This window comes from Aulonocara stuartgranti (genome assembly GCF_965226115.1).
Source record: "Aulonocara stuartgranti genome assembly, chromosome: 3".
Taxonomy (NCBI): domain Eukaryota; kingdom Metazoa; phylum Chordata; class Actinopteri; order Cichliformes; family Cichlidae; genus Aulonocara; species Aulonocara stuartgranti.
This window is the reverse complement of record NC_138941.1, coordinates 78739787-78760497: the sequence shown is the minus strand read 5'-3', so window position 1 is coordinate 78760497 and position 20711 is coordinate 78739787. Positions and strand designations below refer to the sequence as shown.

Here is a 20711-nt window from a genome sequence, read left to right as displayed (position 1 = left end):
AAGACCTGTCCCAGGATATTCCAGGATGGTAGCTGAGACTAATCTGGGTCTATTCCAGGCTGCAGTCCAGCAGGGAGCTGAGCAGATGGACTTGATCCAGGCCGGGATTAGCAGATCGGAGGTACCATCATCGGTACCTGATCCAGCTCACCTGTCTGATCACATGATTCACCTCCCCTGCTGCTCCTTACACAGGAAGACGCCCTCTTACCACAGGCTGTGACACTACAGCGAGGTGCTGACATCATCAGCAGGAAGTGAAGACGTGACAACAACACAGGTGGATGCAAAGTTCCTCTCTCTCCACTGTAAGTGAATGTAGCTCGACCATGATTCTCTCTCTCCACTGTAAGTGAATGTAGCTCGACCATGATTCTCTCTCTCCACTGTAAGTGGATGTAGCTCGACCATGATTCTCTCTCTCCACTGTAAGTGAATGTAGCTCGACCATGATTCTCTCTCTCCACTGTGAGTGGATGTAGCTCGACCATGATTCTCTCTCTCTCCACTGTGAGTGGATGTAGCTCGACCATGATTCTCTCTCTCCACTGTGAGTGGATGTAGCTCGACCATGATTCTCTCTCTCTCCACTGTAAGTGGATGTAGCTCGACCATGATTCTCTCTCTCCACTGTGAGTGGATGTAGCTCGACCATGATTCTCTCTCTCCACTGTGAGTGGATGTAGCTCGACCATGATTCTCTCTCTCTCCACTGTGAGTGGATGTAGCTCGACCATGATTCTCTCTCTCTCCACTGTAAGTGAATGTAGCTCGACCATGATTCTCTCTCTCTCCACTGTGAGTGGATGTAGCTCGACCATGATTCTCTCTCTCTCCACTGTGAGTGGATGTAGCTCGACCATGATTCTCTCTCTCTCCACTGTAAGTGAATGTAGCTCGACCATGATTCTCTCTCTCTCCACTGTGAGTGGATGTAGCTCGACCATGATTCTCTCTCTCTCCACTGTAAGTGGATGTAGCTCGACCATGATTCTCTCTCTCTCCACTGTAAGTGGATGTAACTCGACCATGATTCTCTCTCCTCTCTCTCTCTCCACTGTAAGTGGATGTAGCTCGACCATGATTCTCTCTCTCCACTGTAAGTGGATGTAACTCGACCATGATTCTCTCTCCTCTCTCTCTCTCCACTGTGAGTGGATGTAGCTCGACCATGATTCTCTCTCTCCACTGTGAGTGGATGTAGCTCGACCATGATTCTCTCTCTCTCCACTGTAAGTGGATGTAGCTCGACCATGATTCTCTCTCTCTCCACTGTAAGTCGATGTAGCTCGACCATGATTCTCTCTCTCCACTGTAAGTGGATGTAGCTCGACCATGATTCTCTCTCTCCACTGTAAGTGGATGTAGCTCGACCATGATTCTCTCTCTCCACTGTAAGTGGATGTAGCTCGACCATGATTCTCTCTCTCCACTGTAAGTGGATGTAGCTCGACCATGATTCTCTCTCTCTCTCCACTGTAAGTGGATGTAGCTCGACCATGATTCTCTCTCTCCACTGTAAGTGGATGTAGCTCGACCATGATTCTCTCTCTCCACTGTGAGTGGATGTAGCTCGACCATGATTCTCTCTCTCTCCACTGTAAGTGGATGTAACTCGACCATGATTCTCTCTCCTCTCTCTCTCCACTGTGAGTGGATGTAGCTCGACCATGATTCTCTCTCTCCACTGTGAGTGGATGTAGCTCGACCATGATTCTCTCTCTCTCTCCACTGTAAGTGGATGTAGCTCGACCATGATTCTCTCTCTCTCCACTGTAAGTGGATGTAACTCGACCATGATTCTCTCTCCTCTCTCTCTCTCCACTGTAAGTGGATGTAGCTCGACCATGATTCTCTCTCTCTCCACTGTAAGTGGATGTAACTCGACCATGATTCTCTCTCCTCTCTCTCTCTCCACTGTAAGTGGAGGTAGCTCGACCATGATTCTCTCTCTCCACTGTGAGTGGATGTAGCTCGACCATGATTCTCTCTCTCTCCACTGTAAGTGGATGTAGCTCGACCATGATTCTCTCTCTCTCCACTGTGAGTGGATGTAGCTCGACCATGATTCTCTCTCTCCACTGTAAGTGGATGTAGCTCGACCATGATTCTCTCTCTCTCCACTGTAAGTGGATGTAGCTCGACCATGATTCTCTCTCTCTCCACTGTAAGTCGATGTAGCTCGACCATGATTCTCTCTCTCCACTGTAAGTGGATGTAGCTCGACCATGATTCTCTCTCTCCACTGTGAGTGGATGTAGCTCGACCATGATTCTCTCTCTCTCCACTGTAAGTGGATGTAACTCGACCATGATTCTCTCTCCTCTCTCTCTCTCCACTGTAAGTGAATGTAGCTCGACCATGATTCTCTCTCTCCACTGTGAGTGGATGTAGCTCGACCATGATTCTCTCTCTCCACTGTGAGTGGATGTAGCTCGACCATGATTCTCTCTCTCTCCACTGTAAGTGAATGTAGCTCGACCATGATTCTCTCTCTCCACTGTGAGTGGATGTAGCTCGACCATGATTCTCTCTCTCTCCACTGTAAGTGGATGTAGCTCGACCATGATTCTCTCTCTCTCCACTGTGAGTGGATGTAGCTCGACCATGATTCTCTCTCTCCACTGTAAGTGGATGTAGCTCGACCATGATTCTCTCTCTCTCCACTGTAAGTGGATGTAGCTCGACCATGATTCTCTCTCTCTCCACTGTAAGTGGATGTAGCTCGACCATGATTCTCTCTCTCCACTGTAAGTGGATGTAGCTCGACCATGATTCTCTCTCTCCACTGTAAGTGGATGTAGCTCGACCATGATTCTCTCTCTCCACTGTAAGTGGATGTAGCTCGACCATGATTCTCTCTCTCCACTGTAAGTGGATGTAGCTCGACCATGATTCTCTCTCTCTCCACTGTAAGTGGATGTAGCTCGACCATGATTCTCTCTCTCTCTCCACTGTAAGTGGATGTAGCTCGACCATGATTCTCTCTCTCCACTGTAAGTGGATGTAGCTCGACCATGATTCTCTCTCTCCACTGTAAGTGGATGTAGCTCGACCATGATTCTCTCTCTCCACTGTAAGTGAATGTAGCTCGACCATGATTCTCTCTCTCCACTGTAAGTGGATGTAGCTCGACCATGATTCTCTCTCTCTCCACTGTAAGTGGATGTAGCTCGACCATGATTCTCTCTCTCTCCACTGTAAGTGGATGTAGCTCGACCATGATTCTCTCTCTCTCCACTGTAAGTGGATGTAGCTCGACCATGATTCTCTCTCTCTCCACTGTAAGTCGATGTAGCTCGACCATGATTCTCTCTCTCTCCACTGTAAGTGGATGTAGCTCGACCATGATTCTCTCTCTCTCTCCACTGTAAGTGGATGTAGCTCGACCATGATTCTCTCTCTCTCCACTGTAAGTCGATGTAGCTCGACCATGATTCTCTCTCTCTCCACTGTAAGTGGATGTAACTCGACCATGATTCTCTCTCCTCTCTCTCTCTCCACTGTAAGTGAATGTAGCTCGACCATGATTCTCTCTCTCTCCACTGTGAGTGGATGTAGCTCGACCATGATTCTCTCTCTCCACTGTAAGTGGATGTAGCTCGACCATGATTCTCTCTCTCTCCACTGTAAGTGGATGTAGCTCGACCATGATTCTCTCTCTCTCTCCACTGTAAGTGGATGTAGCTCGACCATGATTCTCTCTCTCCACTGTAAGTGGATGTAGCTCGACCATGATTCTCTCTCTCTCCACTGTAAGTGGATGTAGCTCGACCATGATTCTCTCTCTCTCCACTGTAAGTCGATGTAGCTCGACCATGATTCTCTCTCTCTCTCCACTGTAAGTGGATGTAGCTCGACCATGATTCTCTCTCTCTCCACTGTAAGTCGATGTAACTCGACCATGATTCTCTCTCCTCTCTCTCTCTCCACTGTAAGTGAATGTAGCTCGACCATGATTCTCTCTCTCCACTGTGAGTGGATGTAGCTCGACCATGATTCTCTCTCTCCACTGTGAGTGGATGTAGCTCGACCATGATTCTCTCTCTCTCCACTGTAAGTGAATGTAGCTCGACCATGATTCTCTCTCCACTGTGAGTGGATGTAGCTCGACCATGATTCTCTCTCTCTCCACTGTAAGTGGATGTAGCTCGACCATGATTCTCTCTCTCTCCACTGTGAGTGGATGTAGCTCGACCATGATTCTCTCTCTCCACTGTAAGTGGATGTAGCTCGACCATGATTCTCTCTCTCTCCACTGTAAGTGGATGTAGCTCGACCATGATTCTCTCTCTCTCCACTGTAAGTGGATGTAGCTCGACCATGATTCTCTCTCTCCACTGTAAGTGGATGTAGCTCGACCATGATTCTCTCTCTCCACTGTAAGTGGATGTAGCTCGACCATGATTCTCTCTCTCCACTGTAAGTGGATGTAGCTCGACCATGATTCTCTCTCTCCACTGTAAGTGGATGTAGCTCGACCATGATTCTCTCTCTCTCCACTGTAAGTGGATGTAGCTCGACCATGATTCTCTCTCTCTCCACTGTAAGTGGATGTAGCTCGACCATGATTCTCTCTCTCCACTGTAAGTGGATGTAGCTCGACCATGATTCTCTCTCTCCACTGTAAGTGGATGTAGCTCGACCATGATTCTCTCTCTCCACTGTAAGTGGATGTAGCTCGACCATGATTCTCTCTCTCCACTGTAAGTGAATGTAGCTCGACCATGATTCTCTCTCTCCACTGTAAGTGGATGTAGCTCGACCATGATTCTCTCTCTCTCCACTGTAAGTGGATGTAGCTCGACCATGATTCTCTCTCTCTCCACTGTAAGTGGATGTAGCTCGACCATGATTCTCTCTCTCTCCACTGTAAGTGGATGTAGCTCGACCATGATTCTCTCTCTCTCCACTGTAAGTCGATGTAGCTCGACCATGATTCTCTCTCTCTCCACTGTAAGTGGATGTAGCTCGACCATGATTCTCTCTCTCTCTCCACTGTAAGTGGATGTAGCTCGACCATGATTCTCTCTCTCTCCACTGTAAGTCGATGTAGCTCGACCATGATTCTCTCTCTCTCCACTGTAAGTGGATGTAACTCGACCATGATTCTCTCTCCTCTCTCTCTCCACTGTAAGTGAATGTAGCTCGACCATGATTCTCTCTCTCCACTGTGAGTGGATGTAGCTCGACCATGATTCTCTCTCTCCACTGTAAGTGGATGTAGCTCGACCATGATTCTCTCTCTCTCTCCACTGTAAGTGGATGTAGCTCGACCATGATTCTCTCTCTCTCTCCACTGTAAGTGGATGTAGCTCGACCATGATTCTCTCTCTCCACTGTAAGTGGATGTAGCTCGACCATGATTCTCTCTCTCCACTGTAAGTGGATGTAGCTCGACCATGATTCTCTCTCTCCACTGTAAGTGGATGTAGCTCGACCATGATTCTCTCTCTCTCCACTGTAAGTGGATGTAGCTCGACCATGATTCTCTCTCTCCACTGTAAGTGGATGTAGCTCGACCATGATTCTCTCTCTCCACTGTAAGTGAATGTAGCTCGACCATGATTCTCTCTCTCCACTGTAAGTGGATGTAGCTCGACCATGATTCTCTCTCTCCACTGTAAGTGGATGTAGCTCGACCATGATTCTCTCTCTCTCCACTGTAAGTGGATGTAGCTCGACCATGATTCTCTCTCTCTCTCCACTGTAAGTGGATGTAGCTCGACCATGATTCTCTCTCTCTCTCCACTGTAAGTGGATGTAGCTCGACCATGATTCTCTCTCTCTCCACTGTAAGTGGATGTAGCTCGACCATGATTCTCTCTCTCTCTCCACTGTAAGTGGATGTAGCTCGACCATGATTCTCTCTCTCTCCACTGTAAGTCGATGTAGCTCGACCATGATTCTCTCTCTCTCCACTGTAAGTCGATGTAGCTCGACCATGATTCTCTCTCTCTCTCCACTGTAAGTGGATGTAGCTCGACCATGATTCTCTCTCTCTCCACTGTAAGTGGATGTAGCTCGACCATGATTCTCTCTCTCTCCACTGTAAGTGGATGTAACTCGACGTTGACGCTCTCCCTCCTGGTCTCTGGTCCTCCCTCGTTCACCCTGACATCATCTGCTTGGTTTTCCTTTGGACAGATGAAGCTCTGAGACAAAGGTAAATAGATCATTGATCGCTTGATTGATTGTTCTGATATTTGAGCTTCTGATGCTCAGACAGTCTTAGACTCTGTGTGTGCAGACAGGTTGTGTTTTGTCCTCTCTGATTTCCGATCCGTTGGAGCTCTCTCCCTGTTAAAAAGGAGTTCTTCCTTCCCACCTTCGATTGCCCCTCTAATATTGTAGGCTCTTTGACTGCTGCTGTAAACCCGAGCTGTATACATAAAGTTAAATTTTGCCTGAATATAGGGAGCATGGGACCTGAGTGATTTAAGTAAATCTGTTAATGAGCTTGATCTTCTTTAAAACCAGCCAATCGGAGAGCTGCAGATCAAGTCTTGACCTCTCAGGTGTGTGTGTGTTTCCATGGTTACCATGATTGGATTAAAGGTGTCAGCGGATGCCCTCTGTGGGTTCAACCTGAGCATGTGTGGTCATAGTTACATACTCTGCTCTCTCTCTCCTGATGCCATGACTGAGGCAACACATTTGCACACACCATCATCGGTTATTGCACAACATGCATGTCTCTGGACAGCCTCTGGTGGCAGCCAGACAAAGGCAAGGCAAGGCAAGTTTATTTGTATAGCACAATTCAACAACAAGGTGATTCAAAGTGCTTTACAGAGACATTAGAAACAAGAACAAATAAAAAGCACGATTTAAAATTGATTAAAACAAGCAAATAAACTAACTAACTAATTAACAAACAAACAAACAAACAAAACAGTATATAAAATCAAAACAGATAAAATCAGAACAGTAGATAAAATCAGTAGTTAAATGTAAGTTTTGAAATTTAAGCTTAAAAGTGTGGATTTGGTGCTTTATTCAAATGCAGCTGAGAACAGGTGAGTCTTCAACCTGGATTTAAATAAACTGAGTGTTTCAGCTGATCTGAGGCTTTCTGGGAGTTTGTTCCAGATATAAGGAGCATAAAAGCTGAATGCAGCTTCTCCGTGTCTGGTTCTGACTCTGGGAACTGATAAAAAACCGGATCCAGATGACCTGAGGGATCTGGAAGGTTCATACTGGGTCAGGAGGTCACTGATGTATTTTGGTCCTAAACCATTCAGAGCTTTATAGACCAGCATCAGAACTTTAAAGTCTATCCTCTGACGGACAGGCAGCCAGTGTAAAGACCTCAGAGCTGGACTGATGTGGTCCACTTTTTTGGTCTTAGTGAGGACTCGAGCAGCAGAGTTCTGAATGAGCTGTAGATGTCTGACTGATTTTTTAGGTAGACCTGTAAAGATGCTGTTACAGTAATCAAGCCTACTAAAGATGAATGCATGGACTAGTTTTTCCAGGTCCTGTTGAGACATCAGATCTTTTATCCTTGATATATTCTTGAGGTGATAGTAAGCTGACTTTGTTATTGTCTTAATGTGTTTTTCTAAGTTTAGGTCTGCATCCATCACTACACCCAAATTTCTCGCCTGGTTTGTGGTTTTTAGGTGTATAGATTGAAGTTCTCTGGTGACCTGTAATCGTTTTTCTTTGGCGCCAAAGACTATTACCTCAGTTTGTTTTTGTTCAGCTGGAGAAAATTGTGGCACAACCAGTCATTAATTTCCTCAATGCATTTACCAAGAGCCTGTACAGGGCCTCGGTCTCCTGGTGACATTGTGATATATATTTGTGTGTCATCTGCATAGCTGTGATAGTTTATTTTGTTGTTCTTTATAATCTGTGCCAGTGGGAGCATGTAGATGTTAAACAGAGGGGGTCCCAAGATGGAACCTTGGGGAACTCCACATGTGATACTTGTCTGCTCAGATGTGAAGTTACCTATTGATACAAAGTATTTCCTGTTTTCTACGTATGTCTTGAACCAGTTTAGTACAGTTCCTGAAAGACCTGTCCAGTTCTCCAGTCGTTTGAGTAATATGTTGTGGTCAACTGTATCAAATGCTGCACTGAGATCCAGTAAAACTAGGACTGACATTTTTCCACTGTCTGTATTCAGACATATGTCATTAAACACTTTGGTCAGAGCGGTTTCAGTGCTGTGGTTCTGTCTAAAACCTGACTGGAAGGCATCGTAGCAATTATTCTGTTTTAAGAAGTAACTGAGCTGTTGAGAAACTGCTTTTTCAATGATCTTACTTAAAAATGGGAGATTTGAGATCGGCCTGTAGTTGTTCATTTGTGTCTTGTCAAGATTGTCCTTTTTCAGTATAGGTTTGATTACAGCAGTTTTTAGTGATTCTGGAAACACACCTGATAATAAAGAAAAGTTGACGATCTGTAACAGGTCTGACTCTAAAGTCTTTGAGACCTTTTTGAAAAAACTTGTTGGCAGGACATCTAAACAGCAGGAGGAGGAGTTCAGTTGACCTAAGATGTCCTCCAGGTCTTTGCTGTTAATCGGGTGAAACTGTTTCATGGTGTTTAAACAGTTTTTTGGTGGACACAGTACATATCCTGGATCTGCTGTTGATGTACCAATTGCTTGTCTAATTTTTTGGATTTTGTCTGTGAAGAATTTGGCAAAGTCATTGCAGGCCATGGTCGAATGAAGTTCAGCTGCCACTGACACAGGAGGGTTTGTTAGCCTGTCAACTGTAGAAAATAAGACACGAGCATTATGGCTGTTTTTAGTGATGATGTCAGAGAAGTAGGACCTCCTTGCACTCCTCAGTTGTAAATTATAAATGTGAAGTTTCTCTTTATAAATGTCATAATGAACCTGGAGGTTTGTTTTTCTCCATCTGCGCTCAGCTTTCCTACACTCTCTTTTTTCATTTTTCACCAGTGTGGAGTTTCTCCATGGAGACTTTTTCCTTCCAGAGATAACCTTCACCTTAATGGGAGCAATAGTGTCCATTACATTTAACATGTTAGCTTTGAAGCTATTGACGAGCTCATTGACTGACCCTCTGGACAGGTCAGGTGTTAATGGGAAGACCTGGTTAAAAATTGCACTACTGTGTTCAGTTATACACCGTTTTGTGATCACTGCTGTTGATATATTTGTGTGGGCTGAGATTTTACTTTCAAAGAAAACACAGTAATGATCAGACACGCCCACATCAGACACAGTAACCTTTGAAATGCTCAGGCCTTTGGAGATCAGTAGGTCAAGAGTGTGTCCTCTATTATGTGTGGCCTCTGTTACATGCTGAGTCAGCCCAAAGTTGCCCAGAGTGTTACTCAGGTCTTTAGTCCCTTTGTCCTGAGGGTTGTCCACATGGATGTTAAAATCCCCAACAATAATTACACAGTCAAAATCAACACAGATCACAGACAGCAGTTCACTGAGGTCATTAAAAAAGTCTGTGCAGTATTTGGGAGGCCTGTAAACATTAAGAAACACAACTTTGGATGGGGCCTTCAGCTGTAAAGCCACATATTCAAAAGACTGAAAACTTCCAGGAGATAGCTGCTTACATTGAAATGATTCATTAAATAAGACAGCAACCCCTCCTCCTCTCCTGCTCACCCTGGCCTCACTGATAAAACTGTAGTTAGGAGGGGTCGTCTCGATGAGAACAGCTCCACTGTTACTTTGGTCCAACCAAGTTTCAGTTAAAAACATAAAATCAAGGCTGTGCTCAGTGATTAAATCATTAATTAAAAATGTTTTCCCAGCTAGAGATCTAATGTTTAATAAAGCCAACTTAAGTGTTTTAGAGGTATTACTTGTCCCCTCGTGTTTGGGAGCAGTCTGTGGCACACAAGGTATGTTTACTATGTTTAAAGATCTTTTAGAGTGCAGCTCTCTGTGTTTTGACCAGGCCACATGTCTCCTGTCACCTAAAAGTACAGAGATTTTAAAACCTTCTAGTAAACAGGGTCCCAGCTTCTCCTGGGAAAAGTCACCACTGCCATAATCCTTGCAGCCCGGACCCTCCACACATCAGACTGCGGAGACAGGGCATGAAGAGGAACTAAGGGGGGCGAGGCTGGGCAATGTGACTTCGATTGCTCTGTTGAGGGTGGGGCTCGATGGCGAACCTTTGGCCGCTCTGGTGGGGGGTTTATGGGGGACAAAAAGGGATTGGGCCGGGGGGTAGATCTGAGCCCAGCATTGACCCGCTCCATCATCTCCTCAGTGAATTTCAGGTGTGGGGAGGAGGGGGAAAGGGAGGGGGAGGAGGGTGATGGCCTGTCAGGGGTTTGGGGGACTGGGGAAGGTCGTGGTCCCTTGTCCTGGTCGTTGGTGTTGTTGAGAGAGTTGGAGGCAAATAGGGACCCCTCTTCTTGCCTCAGATGTCTCTCCTTTCTGAGGCTCTTCCCGGGTGGGGGCAGATGGAGCTCCTCTTCAAGGTTTCTGCTGGGCTTTGTCTGTTCTTGGAGTACTGTTTGTTCCTCTTTATGAGATAACTCCTCGTTTATCTCAGCCTTGGCACCAAGCACAGATGGATAACGTATGGAATAAAACAAGTTGGAGGTGAACAGTTTCACCCCTGACTTGTTAAAATTAAATCCATTTGCTTTGAACAGATGCCTGCGTTCCCAAAAAATATTAAAGTTGTCGATAAAGTGCACTGAGTGGTCAGCACATGCTGATATAAGCCATTTATTCAGTGTAAACAAACCAGTGAAAGCCTCCACCTGCTCTCCAGTTGCTGTACCTAAGGGTCCAAACTTTAGGATTTATGGTCTCTGAGGAGAACCAGTCACAAATGAGCCACAGCTGAGGGTCCTGTTTCAGAAAGCCGGTTCACTGAGGCTCAAGTCCTGAAGGGGGTCATGGTTCATAGTGGTCCTACACAAGCGGTCCTAGTCCCTTAGGAGGTTGAAGGTTTCCAGTGCCTGGTGGTTTGAGTGTTCAGCTTCAAGTCATCACAGTCTCTAATGTGGACTCAGACCTACCTTCAGATTAATTATCCCCAGAGGGAAGCATCTCTGTGACATCACCTGGAGACTCATCACAAACCCCACATAGTCACAGCTGCAGGAGGTCAGAGGAAATGTGGTCGTTTCAGAGGTTTTGACAGTCAGCTTTCAAACGCTGATACAAGCAAGCATCCCACGTGTGGTTAACTGCATCTCATTCATAGTTACTGTGGAAATGACACTTAAGTCATGTGATGTCAAACAGAAGGTCTTCTTCTGAGGGTTTATTGAAGTATTCTCACCTTAAAACAGAGCGTGGTCCTCTGTGAAGGGGCCAGCAGGTCCCTGTGACCTTATCACCTTGGAGCTTCTACATTGTCATCATCTTTTAACGAAGCACTACGTAGGCCTCTAAATTCTTAATCTGTTATTCACTTTAATACCTAACACAAGATTAACCCTTTACAGCCGATCAGAGCGGGCACGCTCTGTTTTGCGTAACTATTTTTAAATCCCGTAGCTCTGCAACCACGTGAGCTAGCGCAAAATTTTTTTTGCATATGAAACCGGAGGAGTTGTACTTACATCTTATGCCATTAGCTTGTCCTAGGTCACGGTTTCCTTCCACATATAGCTTTGCAAAAACTGCATAAAAAGCGCTTGCAGCAACAAAAACATAATATTCCAGAAACACGCTTTGTGATCCGATCAGCTGTTTGTAACACTTCCTACGTTTGAATAGACGTCAGCGTGAACTTTTGCATTTCCGCCATTACCTGCCCGAAACCGGAAGTGACGTCATTTTCGCGGAAATGTAGTCTTTTTTACTATCAGGCCCTCAGAGCCTATACTGGTCTTTTTAAAAGTTTTCTTTGACTTTATGACTTTCTGTGTCGTTTCTGGGATGCTGAGGACTCATATTGCACTGCTGGAAATAGTTTATTTTGATGCACATGCTGCTTTTTTGCAAATTTGCACTATAATACTTATTTTCGTTTTTCCTGCAGTATATAAAAATTGGTGTATTTCAAAAATAAAACTATGAAGACACTCAAAATAAATTTCCTGTGGTGGGAAACTATTTTGTGCAACTTTTTTGTATTTACAGTTTTGAGGGATAAGCCTCTTAAATTTCTCTAACAAGAAATATATGTTAAAAAACAAAAACGATTTTCAATTTTTTTTGTAGTTTATTGCACTTTTTTGCAATTTATGTAATTACTATGCACTTAATGTGAATACATATTATTAAAATCTGGGCTATAATGGTTGTATTGATGTATAGCAACTTGAAATGCTCCCAAAAATGGCTCCACAGCAGGTAAAAATATGATATAAGCTCTGGCGGACTTGGTTCTATGGTAGGTCTTAAAGGGTTAAGGAGCAGATGTTAAAGGTAAGATGTTACATCATTCAGGTGGCAGGCTGGTCGATGGATTTAAAACCTCTGCTGTAGTATAAACTTACAGATCATGTGATTCTGGCTACCCACAGTCCACAGTGACGCAGTGGTTAGCACTGTTGCCTCACAGCAAGTCCTGAGTTTGATTCCACTTTGAATTTGACTACATGTTCTTCTGCTGTCCATGTAACTGTGACATGTGACTGCATTGCGTCCAGAGGAAGCCAAACCCCGTAAAAGCATCAGTGTACATAAGCAATGCTGGTCTACAAAATCTATTTAAAACAATGGCTTGCTCTTCTGTTTTGACTGGTATGTTTAGTGTAAATGTGTTTTCAGTGTTACAAACAAGTGATTCATACAGATTTCTGATGCTTGTCTCCTCTGAGTTGTATGTCAGCATTATTAAGTCTTATTACAGACTGCCAGAGCCAGTCCAGTGTTCCACAACCAGTGGATTCAGCCTTCCTCCTGAATCCGAAGGTCGACTACAAATCTCTTTTCCAGAACACTGGCACACACTTTCCCAGGAAAGCTGTTGAGTGTGATCCCTCTGTAGTTGGAGCACACCCTCTAGACCCCCTGCTTAAACAGGGCAACCACCATCTGGTCTGCCAATGTAGAGGCAATGCAACACTGCAGAAACGTAACCTTCAGCACCTTCTCAGTCCCCCAGCAGGACAATAGAGTTCCTTATTGGAGAGTTACTGAGCGTTATTACCCCCACCCAGTGACTCTAAGAAGGCTGGATGGGGTGCTGGAGAACTCTGTAGGGTCATTTGGCTCATACACACAAACAAAAATTAGGACTCATTCCACGACCACAAGGCGCAGGGAACCACCGGGGAAAACTCCAACAGCAAAGGCAGCCAACCGTGGCGATACATGTAGTACCACTCTGTCCGTGCCCTCACATCGAGGGTAACTCCAGAGGGGAACAGAGTCCAGGTCATCTATAGGAAACTGGTTGAGAACCAGAGCTATGCACTGAGGTCATCACATCTTAACCTCATGCACCAGCTCAGGCGCCTTTCCCACCAGAAAGGCGACATTCCATGTGCCACAAGCCAGTTTTGGAAGCTGAAAATCGGAGCGCCAGTACATCAGACTGTCTGGGGTGGCTGTAGCTCAGGTGGTAGAGCGAAAGCTTGGTGGTTCGATCCCTGGCTTCCTCAGGCTGCAAGCCAAATATCCTTGGTCAAGATCCCAAATTGCTCTCCGATGCATCCATCGGAGTATGAATGTGTGTGAATGTTACTTAGAAAGCACTTGGAAAAATGTGCTTGTGCGAATGGGTGAATGTACAAGTTGTGTACAGCGCCTGAAGTGCTCAGAAAGAGTAGAGATGCACTATATAAGAACCAATACATTCACCATTTACCATCTAAGCACCCAACCCTACAGCCCCTCGTGTGGGTGGTAAGCCCACAGTCTTAAGCCCTGTCTTTAAAATGAACTGACATTGCAGGTTAAGTAATTCATTACGTGGAGGTTTCAGGTTCCTTGTTAACAGACAGTAGTTTGACAAACCTGAATCAGTTTTTTTTGTTTCATCTTTGTTCAGACGAGTTTGTGTTCTTGTTGACTTTCTAAAAATCTGTCTGAATCTCTGGCAGGTTGTCAGGATGCAGCTTCGATGGTTGCTAGGGGCGTGTCTGTGGTTGCTATGCATCGAAGAGGTTCGGACAACAACCTTCAAGATCGCCTTGGTCGGTCCGTGGTCATGTGACCCGTTGTTTTCCCGGGCGATGCCGACAGCAGCGGTCACGCTGGCGTTGTCCAGGTTACGGACTGACACCAGTATGAGCAGAGGGTACTGGTATGATGTCAAAGTGCTGGACGAGGACTGCTCTGCCTCCAAAGGTCTGTTATCCAATCAGCCAACAGGACCTTAAAATAAAGTTCAGTAAAATATTTAGAAAGAGATTACCAGTTACAGTTATGGTTAGTTACACTAGAACAAAGTGCTACAGGGTTAACCAATCACACAATGATGAGTTAGCAGCCAATTATTAGACCCCCTGTTAAAAGGGGGTTTTTCTTTCCCACTGTTGCCAAAGTGCTTGCTCATAGGGGGTCATGTGATTGTTGGGTTGTTCTCTGTATCTGTTATTGTGCGATCTACTATACAATATAAAGCGCCTTGAGGTGACTGTTGTTGTGATTTGGAGCTTTATAAATAAAATTGAATTGAATGAACAATCAGAACACATTTAATAAAACCTTTAATTTGAAAAGTCTGCTTGTTAGTCACATATTAGACCACCTCCAAAGGATCATTAGACATTTAATCAGTCTTATCAACACACGCTTATTTGAAGTGTGTTTATCAGCTTACAGACTGGAGTAAGTGAACAATTTTTTATTTTCCTTATTTTTATTTGTGTGATATTTATTTGACCTTTGACCTTTTTATTTTAGCTCTGACCAACTTTGGGGACTTTGAAGGTTATGGCTATGCCTACATTGGACCCTTTAATCCCGCCCTCTGTCACTCTGCCTCCCTAATGACTGAGCATTGGGAGGCTGGACTCGCCTCTCCCGGTTGTCTAGATGCTGACTGGCCAAACCTGCCGCCACTGACTCCTCCCACCAGAGTCCTGTTCACCGTGCTCAGATTTTTCGGCTGGGCGCATGTCAGCATCATCACAGGTAAGGGTTTGACATCACAGTCAGAGTGGTGGGGTGGTTCTCACCATAATCTCTTCATTCAAACTTGTGTTACTTTAATTTAGTCTGAGCCGGTTATTTGATCTGAGCTTCACCATTTTAGACTGTTACACTCATATATTAGGCCCCCTTTGTTTGATTTTGGTGGTTTGACTTTTACTGCCCATCGGACTATAACTGCAGTGGTTCATTGGGACATCACAGAAGTGGAGGTGTTTTCTGTGAGGGCTTTAACTTAACCATTGTTACTTATGAGCTTCTGAATGGAGATAGAAGTGAGAGCTAGACCCAGTTTAACAGTATTGACATGTTCACCAGGACTCTTTCACCAAGGAAACTTCTTGCTGACATGAAATCCTCTCTGCCAAAGTAAAGTACAGAGATAGACAGAGACAGCTGGAGGTTCAACAGATCCACTGACCTTCTGATCCTCCAAGTCTGATTTCACCATTCTGAAGGAAAAAGGAGACATGGACCGAGCCCTTCTCTTTATGGACCCATCCAGGAGGACCTCAATTGTCCTGGTTGTCTGATTCCAACTTATTAAGGACAGCTTCTTAAAAGCTCAGATGATCTCCACGATCTTTGGTTCTTCATCATTTCAAACCAACCATCAACTAAATGATCCACACGAAACCTTGATGTCAGGGGGCACTCATTCGATTAATGTCCAGACGGCTGTGATCATCTCGTCTTCTCTGTGAGAGTAAAAAACAGAGCAGTGTCAGGTCAAGTGGCTTTATTGTCATTGCAACCATGTGCAGTATGAAACGAGACAGCGTTCCTCACACTGTTCCTCTCACTGTTCCTCACAGCGTTCCTCACACTGTTCCTCACACTGTTTCTCTCACTGTTCCTCACACTGTTCCTCTCACTGTTCCTCTCACTGTTCCTCACACTGTTCCTCACAGCGTTCCTCACAGCGTTCCTCACACTGTTCCTCACACTGTTTCTCTCACTGTTCCTCACACTGTTCCTCACACTGTTCCTCACACTGTTCCTCTCACTGTTCCTCACACTGTTCCTCACAGCGTTCCTCACACTGTTCCTCACACTGTTTCTCTCACTGTTCCTCTCACTGTTCCTCACACTGTTCCTCACAGCGTTCCTCACACTGTTCCTCACACTGTTCCTCTCACTGTTCCTCACACTGTTCCTCACAGCGTTCCTCACACTGTTCCTCACACTGTTTCTCTCACTGTTCCTCTCACTGTTCCTCACACTGTTCCTCTCACTGTTCCTCTCACTGTTCCTCACACTGTTCCTCACACTGTTCCTCACACTGTTCCTCTCACTGTTCCTCTCACTGTTCCTCACACTGTTTCTCTCACTGTTCCTCTCACTGTTCCTCACACTGTTTCTCTCACTGTTTCTCTCACTGTTCCTCTCACTGTTCCTCTCACTGTTCCTCACACTGTTCCTCACACTGTTTCTCTCACTGTTCCTCTCACTGTTCCTCACAGCGTTCCTCACACTGTTTCTCTCACTGTTCCTCACAGCGTTCCTCTCACTGTTCCTCACACTGTTCCTCACAGTGTTCCTCACACTGTTCCTCACACTGTTCCTCTCACTGTTCCTCACAGCGTTCCTCACACTGTTCCTCTCACTGTTCCTCAGACTGTTCCTCACACTGTTCTTCTCACACTGTTCCTCTCACTGTTCCACACACTGTTCCTCACATTGTTCTTCTCACACTGTTCCTCTCACTGTTCCACACACTGTTCCTCACAGCGTTCCTCACACTGTTTCTCTCACTGTTCCTCACACTGTTCTTCTCACACTGTTCCTCTCACTGTTCCACACACTGTTCCTCTCACTGTTCCACACACTGTTCCTCACACTGTTCCACACACTGTTCCACACACTGTTCCTCACACTGTTCCTCACACTGTTCCTCTCACTGTTCCTCACACTGTTCCTCTCACTGTTCCTCACAGCGTTCCTCTCACTGTTCCTCTCACTGTTCTTCTCACTGTTCCTCACACTGTTCCTCACACTGTTCTTCTCACACTGTTCCTCTCACTGTTCCACACACTGTTCCTCTCACTGTTCCTCTCACTGTTCCTCAGACTGTTCTTCTCACTGTTCCTCTCACTGTTCCTCACACTGTTCCTCTCACTGTTCCTCTCACTGTTCCTCAGACTGTTCCTTTCACTGTTCCTCTCACTGTTCCTCACACTCTTCTTCTCACTGTTCCTCTCACTGTTCCTCACACTGTTCCTCACACTGTTCCTCACACTGTTCCTCTCACTGTTCTTCTCACACGGTTCCTCACACTGTTCCTCTCACTGTTCCTCTCACTGTTCCTCACACTGTTCCTCTCACTGTTCCTCAGACTGTTCCTCTCACTGTTCTTCTCACTGCTCCTCACACTGTTCCTCACACTGTTCCTCACACTGTTCTTCTCACTGTTCCTCACACTGTTCCTCTCACTGTTCCTCACACTGTTCCTCTCACTGTTCCTCAGACTGTTCCTCTCACTGTTCTTCTCACTGCTCCTCACACTGTTCCTGACACTGTTCCTCACACTGTTCCTCACACTGTTCTTCTCACTGTTCCTCACACTGTTCCTCTCACTGTTCCTCACACTGTTCTTCTCACACTGTTCCTCTCAGTGTTCCTCTCACTGTTCCTCACACTGTTCCTCACACTGTTCCTCTCACTGTTCCTCAGACTGTTCCTCTCACTGTTCCTCACACTCTTCTTCTCACTGTTCCTCTCACTGTTCCTCACACTGTTCCTCACACTGTTCCTCACACTGTTCCTCACACTGTTCTTCTCACACGGTTCCTCACACTGTTCCTCTCACTGTTCCTCACACTGTTCCTCTCACTGTTCCTCTCACTGTTCCTCACACTGTTCCTCTCACTGTTCCTCACACTGTTCCTGACACTGTTCCTCACACTGTTCCTCACACTGTTCTTCTCACACTGTTCCTCTCAGTGTTCCTCACACTGTTCCTCTCACACTGTTCCTCTCACTGTTCCTCACACTGTTCCTCTCACACTGTTCCTCTCACACTGTTCCTCACACTGTTCCTCACACTGTTCCTCTCACACTGTTCCTCTCACACTGTTCCTCTCACTGTTCCTCTCACACTGTTTCTCTCACTGTTCCTCACACTGTTCCTCACACTGTTCCTCACAGCGTTCCTCACACTGTTTCTCTCACTGTTCCTCACACTGTTCCTCACACTGTTCCTCTCACTGTTCCTCTCACACTGTTCCTCGTTCCTGTCACTGTTCCTCACACTGTTCCTCTCACACTGTTCCTCACACTGTTCCTCACACTGTTCCTCACACTGTTCCTCTCACTGTTCCTCTCACTGTTCCTTTTGTGAACCTGCACGAGGTCTGGCTGACAGCTTTTACCCAGCATTTGCGTAAACATATGCATCACCCCGGCAGTTTGTTTAAATTGTGATCATCTTTGTTGTCTTAATTGTTTATCAGTGTTTCCTTTCTCCATCTCTTCTCCTCTGTTGTGTAGCTGCCACCGACCTTTGGGAGAGCACCGGACAGGAAGTGGCCTCTGCGCTCCGGGCTATGGGTTTGCCGATTGGGCCGGTGGTTACCATGGAACCAGGCAGCAAAGGCGGGGCTCGGGAGGCGCTGAACGAAATCAGAGAAGCCGACAAGGTCAAAGGTCAGAGCTAAGAGGTGATCGTTAAGCTGCATCCCTGAACTGAACACATCAGATCAGAGAACTTTTTATTTCACCTTCAGTGGTCATCATGTGCATGAGCTCTGTCCTGATTGGTGGAGAGGATCAGAGGGAGGTACTGCTGGCCGCCCTGGAGATGGGGATGGTTTCCAATGGTTACGTGTTCATTCCCTACGACGCCCTGCTGTACGCGATGCCCTATCAGGTAACGACCAACAAGTTCTCAAGGAGGTTTTATTCCATTTTCTCCGATCCTCAAAAAAAAAAAACTGAGTCAAGCAAACTTTTCTTATGTACCACCCATACACCACCCCACTGTGTTTACATATTAACTGATGACATGTTTAACTAAAGGCTGAGTTCTGATTGGTTCCCTCCCTCTCTGTTTTATCCAATCAGCACACAGTCTTCAACCAGCTGACCAATAGCACGCAGCTACGTCACGCCTATAGTGCCGTCCTGACTGTTACCATGGCATCCGACCAGAGTTTCTATGAAGCTTTCCGCGAGGCTCAAATGAGCCGAGAGATTCACTCGGCTGTCTCCGCCACAGAGGTAAACAAACGAACAACAACATAAATAACGTGTAAACAATGTGTACGTCCCCAGTAAACGAGAGAATCTAATGTGACAAAGTGTTGTCCTGTGTCTGCAGGTGTCTCCTTTGTTTGGGACTATTTTCAACATGGTCTACTTCGTGGCAAAGGCAGTGGAAGAGCGCCGTCAGGCGGGGAGTGGACACTGGGTGACGGGCAATCAGCTCATGAAATCAGATGGAGGCTTTGATTTTCAGGGTTTCAATCAGGTCACACAGATTTCAGCACTCGCTAGCTGAGTAACTGATGGAGTTGCTGCTTTCAGTATCAAAGCTGAGATAAAAGACGTTCTCCTCGTTTCCTTCAACAAACTGCTCCAGATCAGATAGACTCGTGACACTCAGAGGGAGAGAGGCAAAAACTACAACAAGGCACACTTCACGGTTTTTAAAACTATGACCTAAAACTCAAGTTTTGTTTTGTGGCAGTGAAGAGTTACTCGTGACTGAACCTTCTAGTGTCAGATGACTCTGATCTGGGAACAGTTAGTTCTGATTAAGTTAGACAGACTAATTGAGTCTCTGTGTCCACAAACACAAGAGTTTTAATAATTGTTTTTCACCACTTAATACAACATAATCACATCTATCCCGTCGTTAAGTGTTTGCATAAAGTTCTCTAAGGAGCTTGGAAAGATTTTCAGTGTACACTGAGAAGAATAGAAACCTCAACACTGAAGTTTACCGGAAACCGACACACATGGACCAGAACCTTTGACTCTGAAGTTCTCCAGAGGCAAAGAGGTAAAGAACTAATCATTTGACCCCGATGACCCAGGGTGAGAGCTAAAACCTGCAGGACACCGGACCTCGAGGCCTGGAGTTTGAGAGGATCAATAATGGGTCAACAACCCTCTTAAGGGACACTCCCACAGACGCTTTTCTTTCCAAGCTCCTTAGACCATGATGACCTGGATGACTAAGAAACTTCACAGACATTTAGAATAAAGTTAATAAATTAATAATTTCTGAACCACAGAATTTGATTTGATCTTTTTTGTTTTGCATCATCATCATTTTCATCATGTCCTCACCTTAAACTCAATGGTACAATCAGCTCCTGTCTTCTTCCCTTTCAGGTGTTGTATGGAGGTACTGAGGGGCGTGGCCTGCAGGCCAGCTACGTAGTGTTGGACAGCGATGGCGACCGCCTCGTCCCAACACACTCACTCTCTCCGACGCACACCGACGGGACGACCGGAGGTCTGAGACCGCTGAGCCGTTCCTTTGTCTTCCCGGGAGGAAAACCCCCCTCAGCCAGCTTCTGTTGGTTTAATCCAGATGAGGCCTGCAGTGGAGGTGTGTTTACTGACCCACAGAGAGGGTGGGAGCTTTGTGTTTCAGTTCAAATGCGGTCTTAATTACACCTGTAGTTTCTGTATGTGTCGTGATTTAGTGTTCATGTTGACAAAAGGTTGTTGTCCGGCA

General features: G+C 45.7%; 1 protein-coding gene and 1 long non-coding RNA gene across 4 annotated transcripts in view; one reads left to right on the top strand and one right to left on the bottom strand.

Moving 5' to 3' along the window:
• Positions 1-56: 56 nt before the first annotated feature.
• Positions 57-20711, top strand: part of LOC309703489 (retinal guanylyl cyclase 2-like) — a 31206-nt gene continuing 10551 nt past the window's right edge. Inside the window, exons 1-8 of one of the 2 annotated variants that reach the window (XM_082528352.1) lie at positions 57-308; positions 13972-14218; positions 14777-15007; positions 18515-18670; positions 18751-18893; positions 19088-19243; positions 19344-19493; positions 20363-20582. In XM_082528352.1, the coding sequence (XP_082384478.1) occupies positions 285-308; positions 13972-14218; positions 14777-15007; positions 18515-18670; positions 18751-18893; positions 19088-19243; positions 19344-19493; positions 20363-20582 (1327 nt within the window). In that variant the 5' untranslated portion in view covers positions 57-284. Of the gene's footprint in view, positions 309-6028; positions 6167-13971; positions 14219-14776; positions 15008-18514; positions 18671-18750; positions 18894-19087; positions 19244-19343; positions 19494-20362; positions 20583-20711 lie in introns of those variants that run through there. The other variant, XM_082528353.1, reaches the window with a different exon arrangement.
• Positions 14162-20373, bottom strand: LOC309703736. 2 transcript variants are annotated; one of them, XR_014276001.1, is made up of 4 exons: positions 20318-20373; positions 18526-18636; positions 15447-15723; positions 14162-14245 (listed from the first exon to the last, which is right to left on the bottom strand). It is a non-coding gene; the product is annotated as an uncharacterized lncRNA (long non-coding RNA). The 2 variants fall into 2 exon arrangements; XR_014276002.1 differs by lacking the exon at positions 20318-20373 and adding an exon at positions 18745-18831.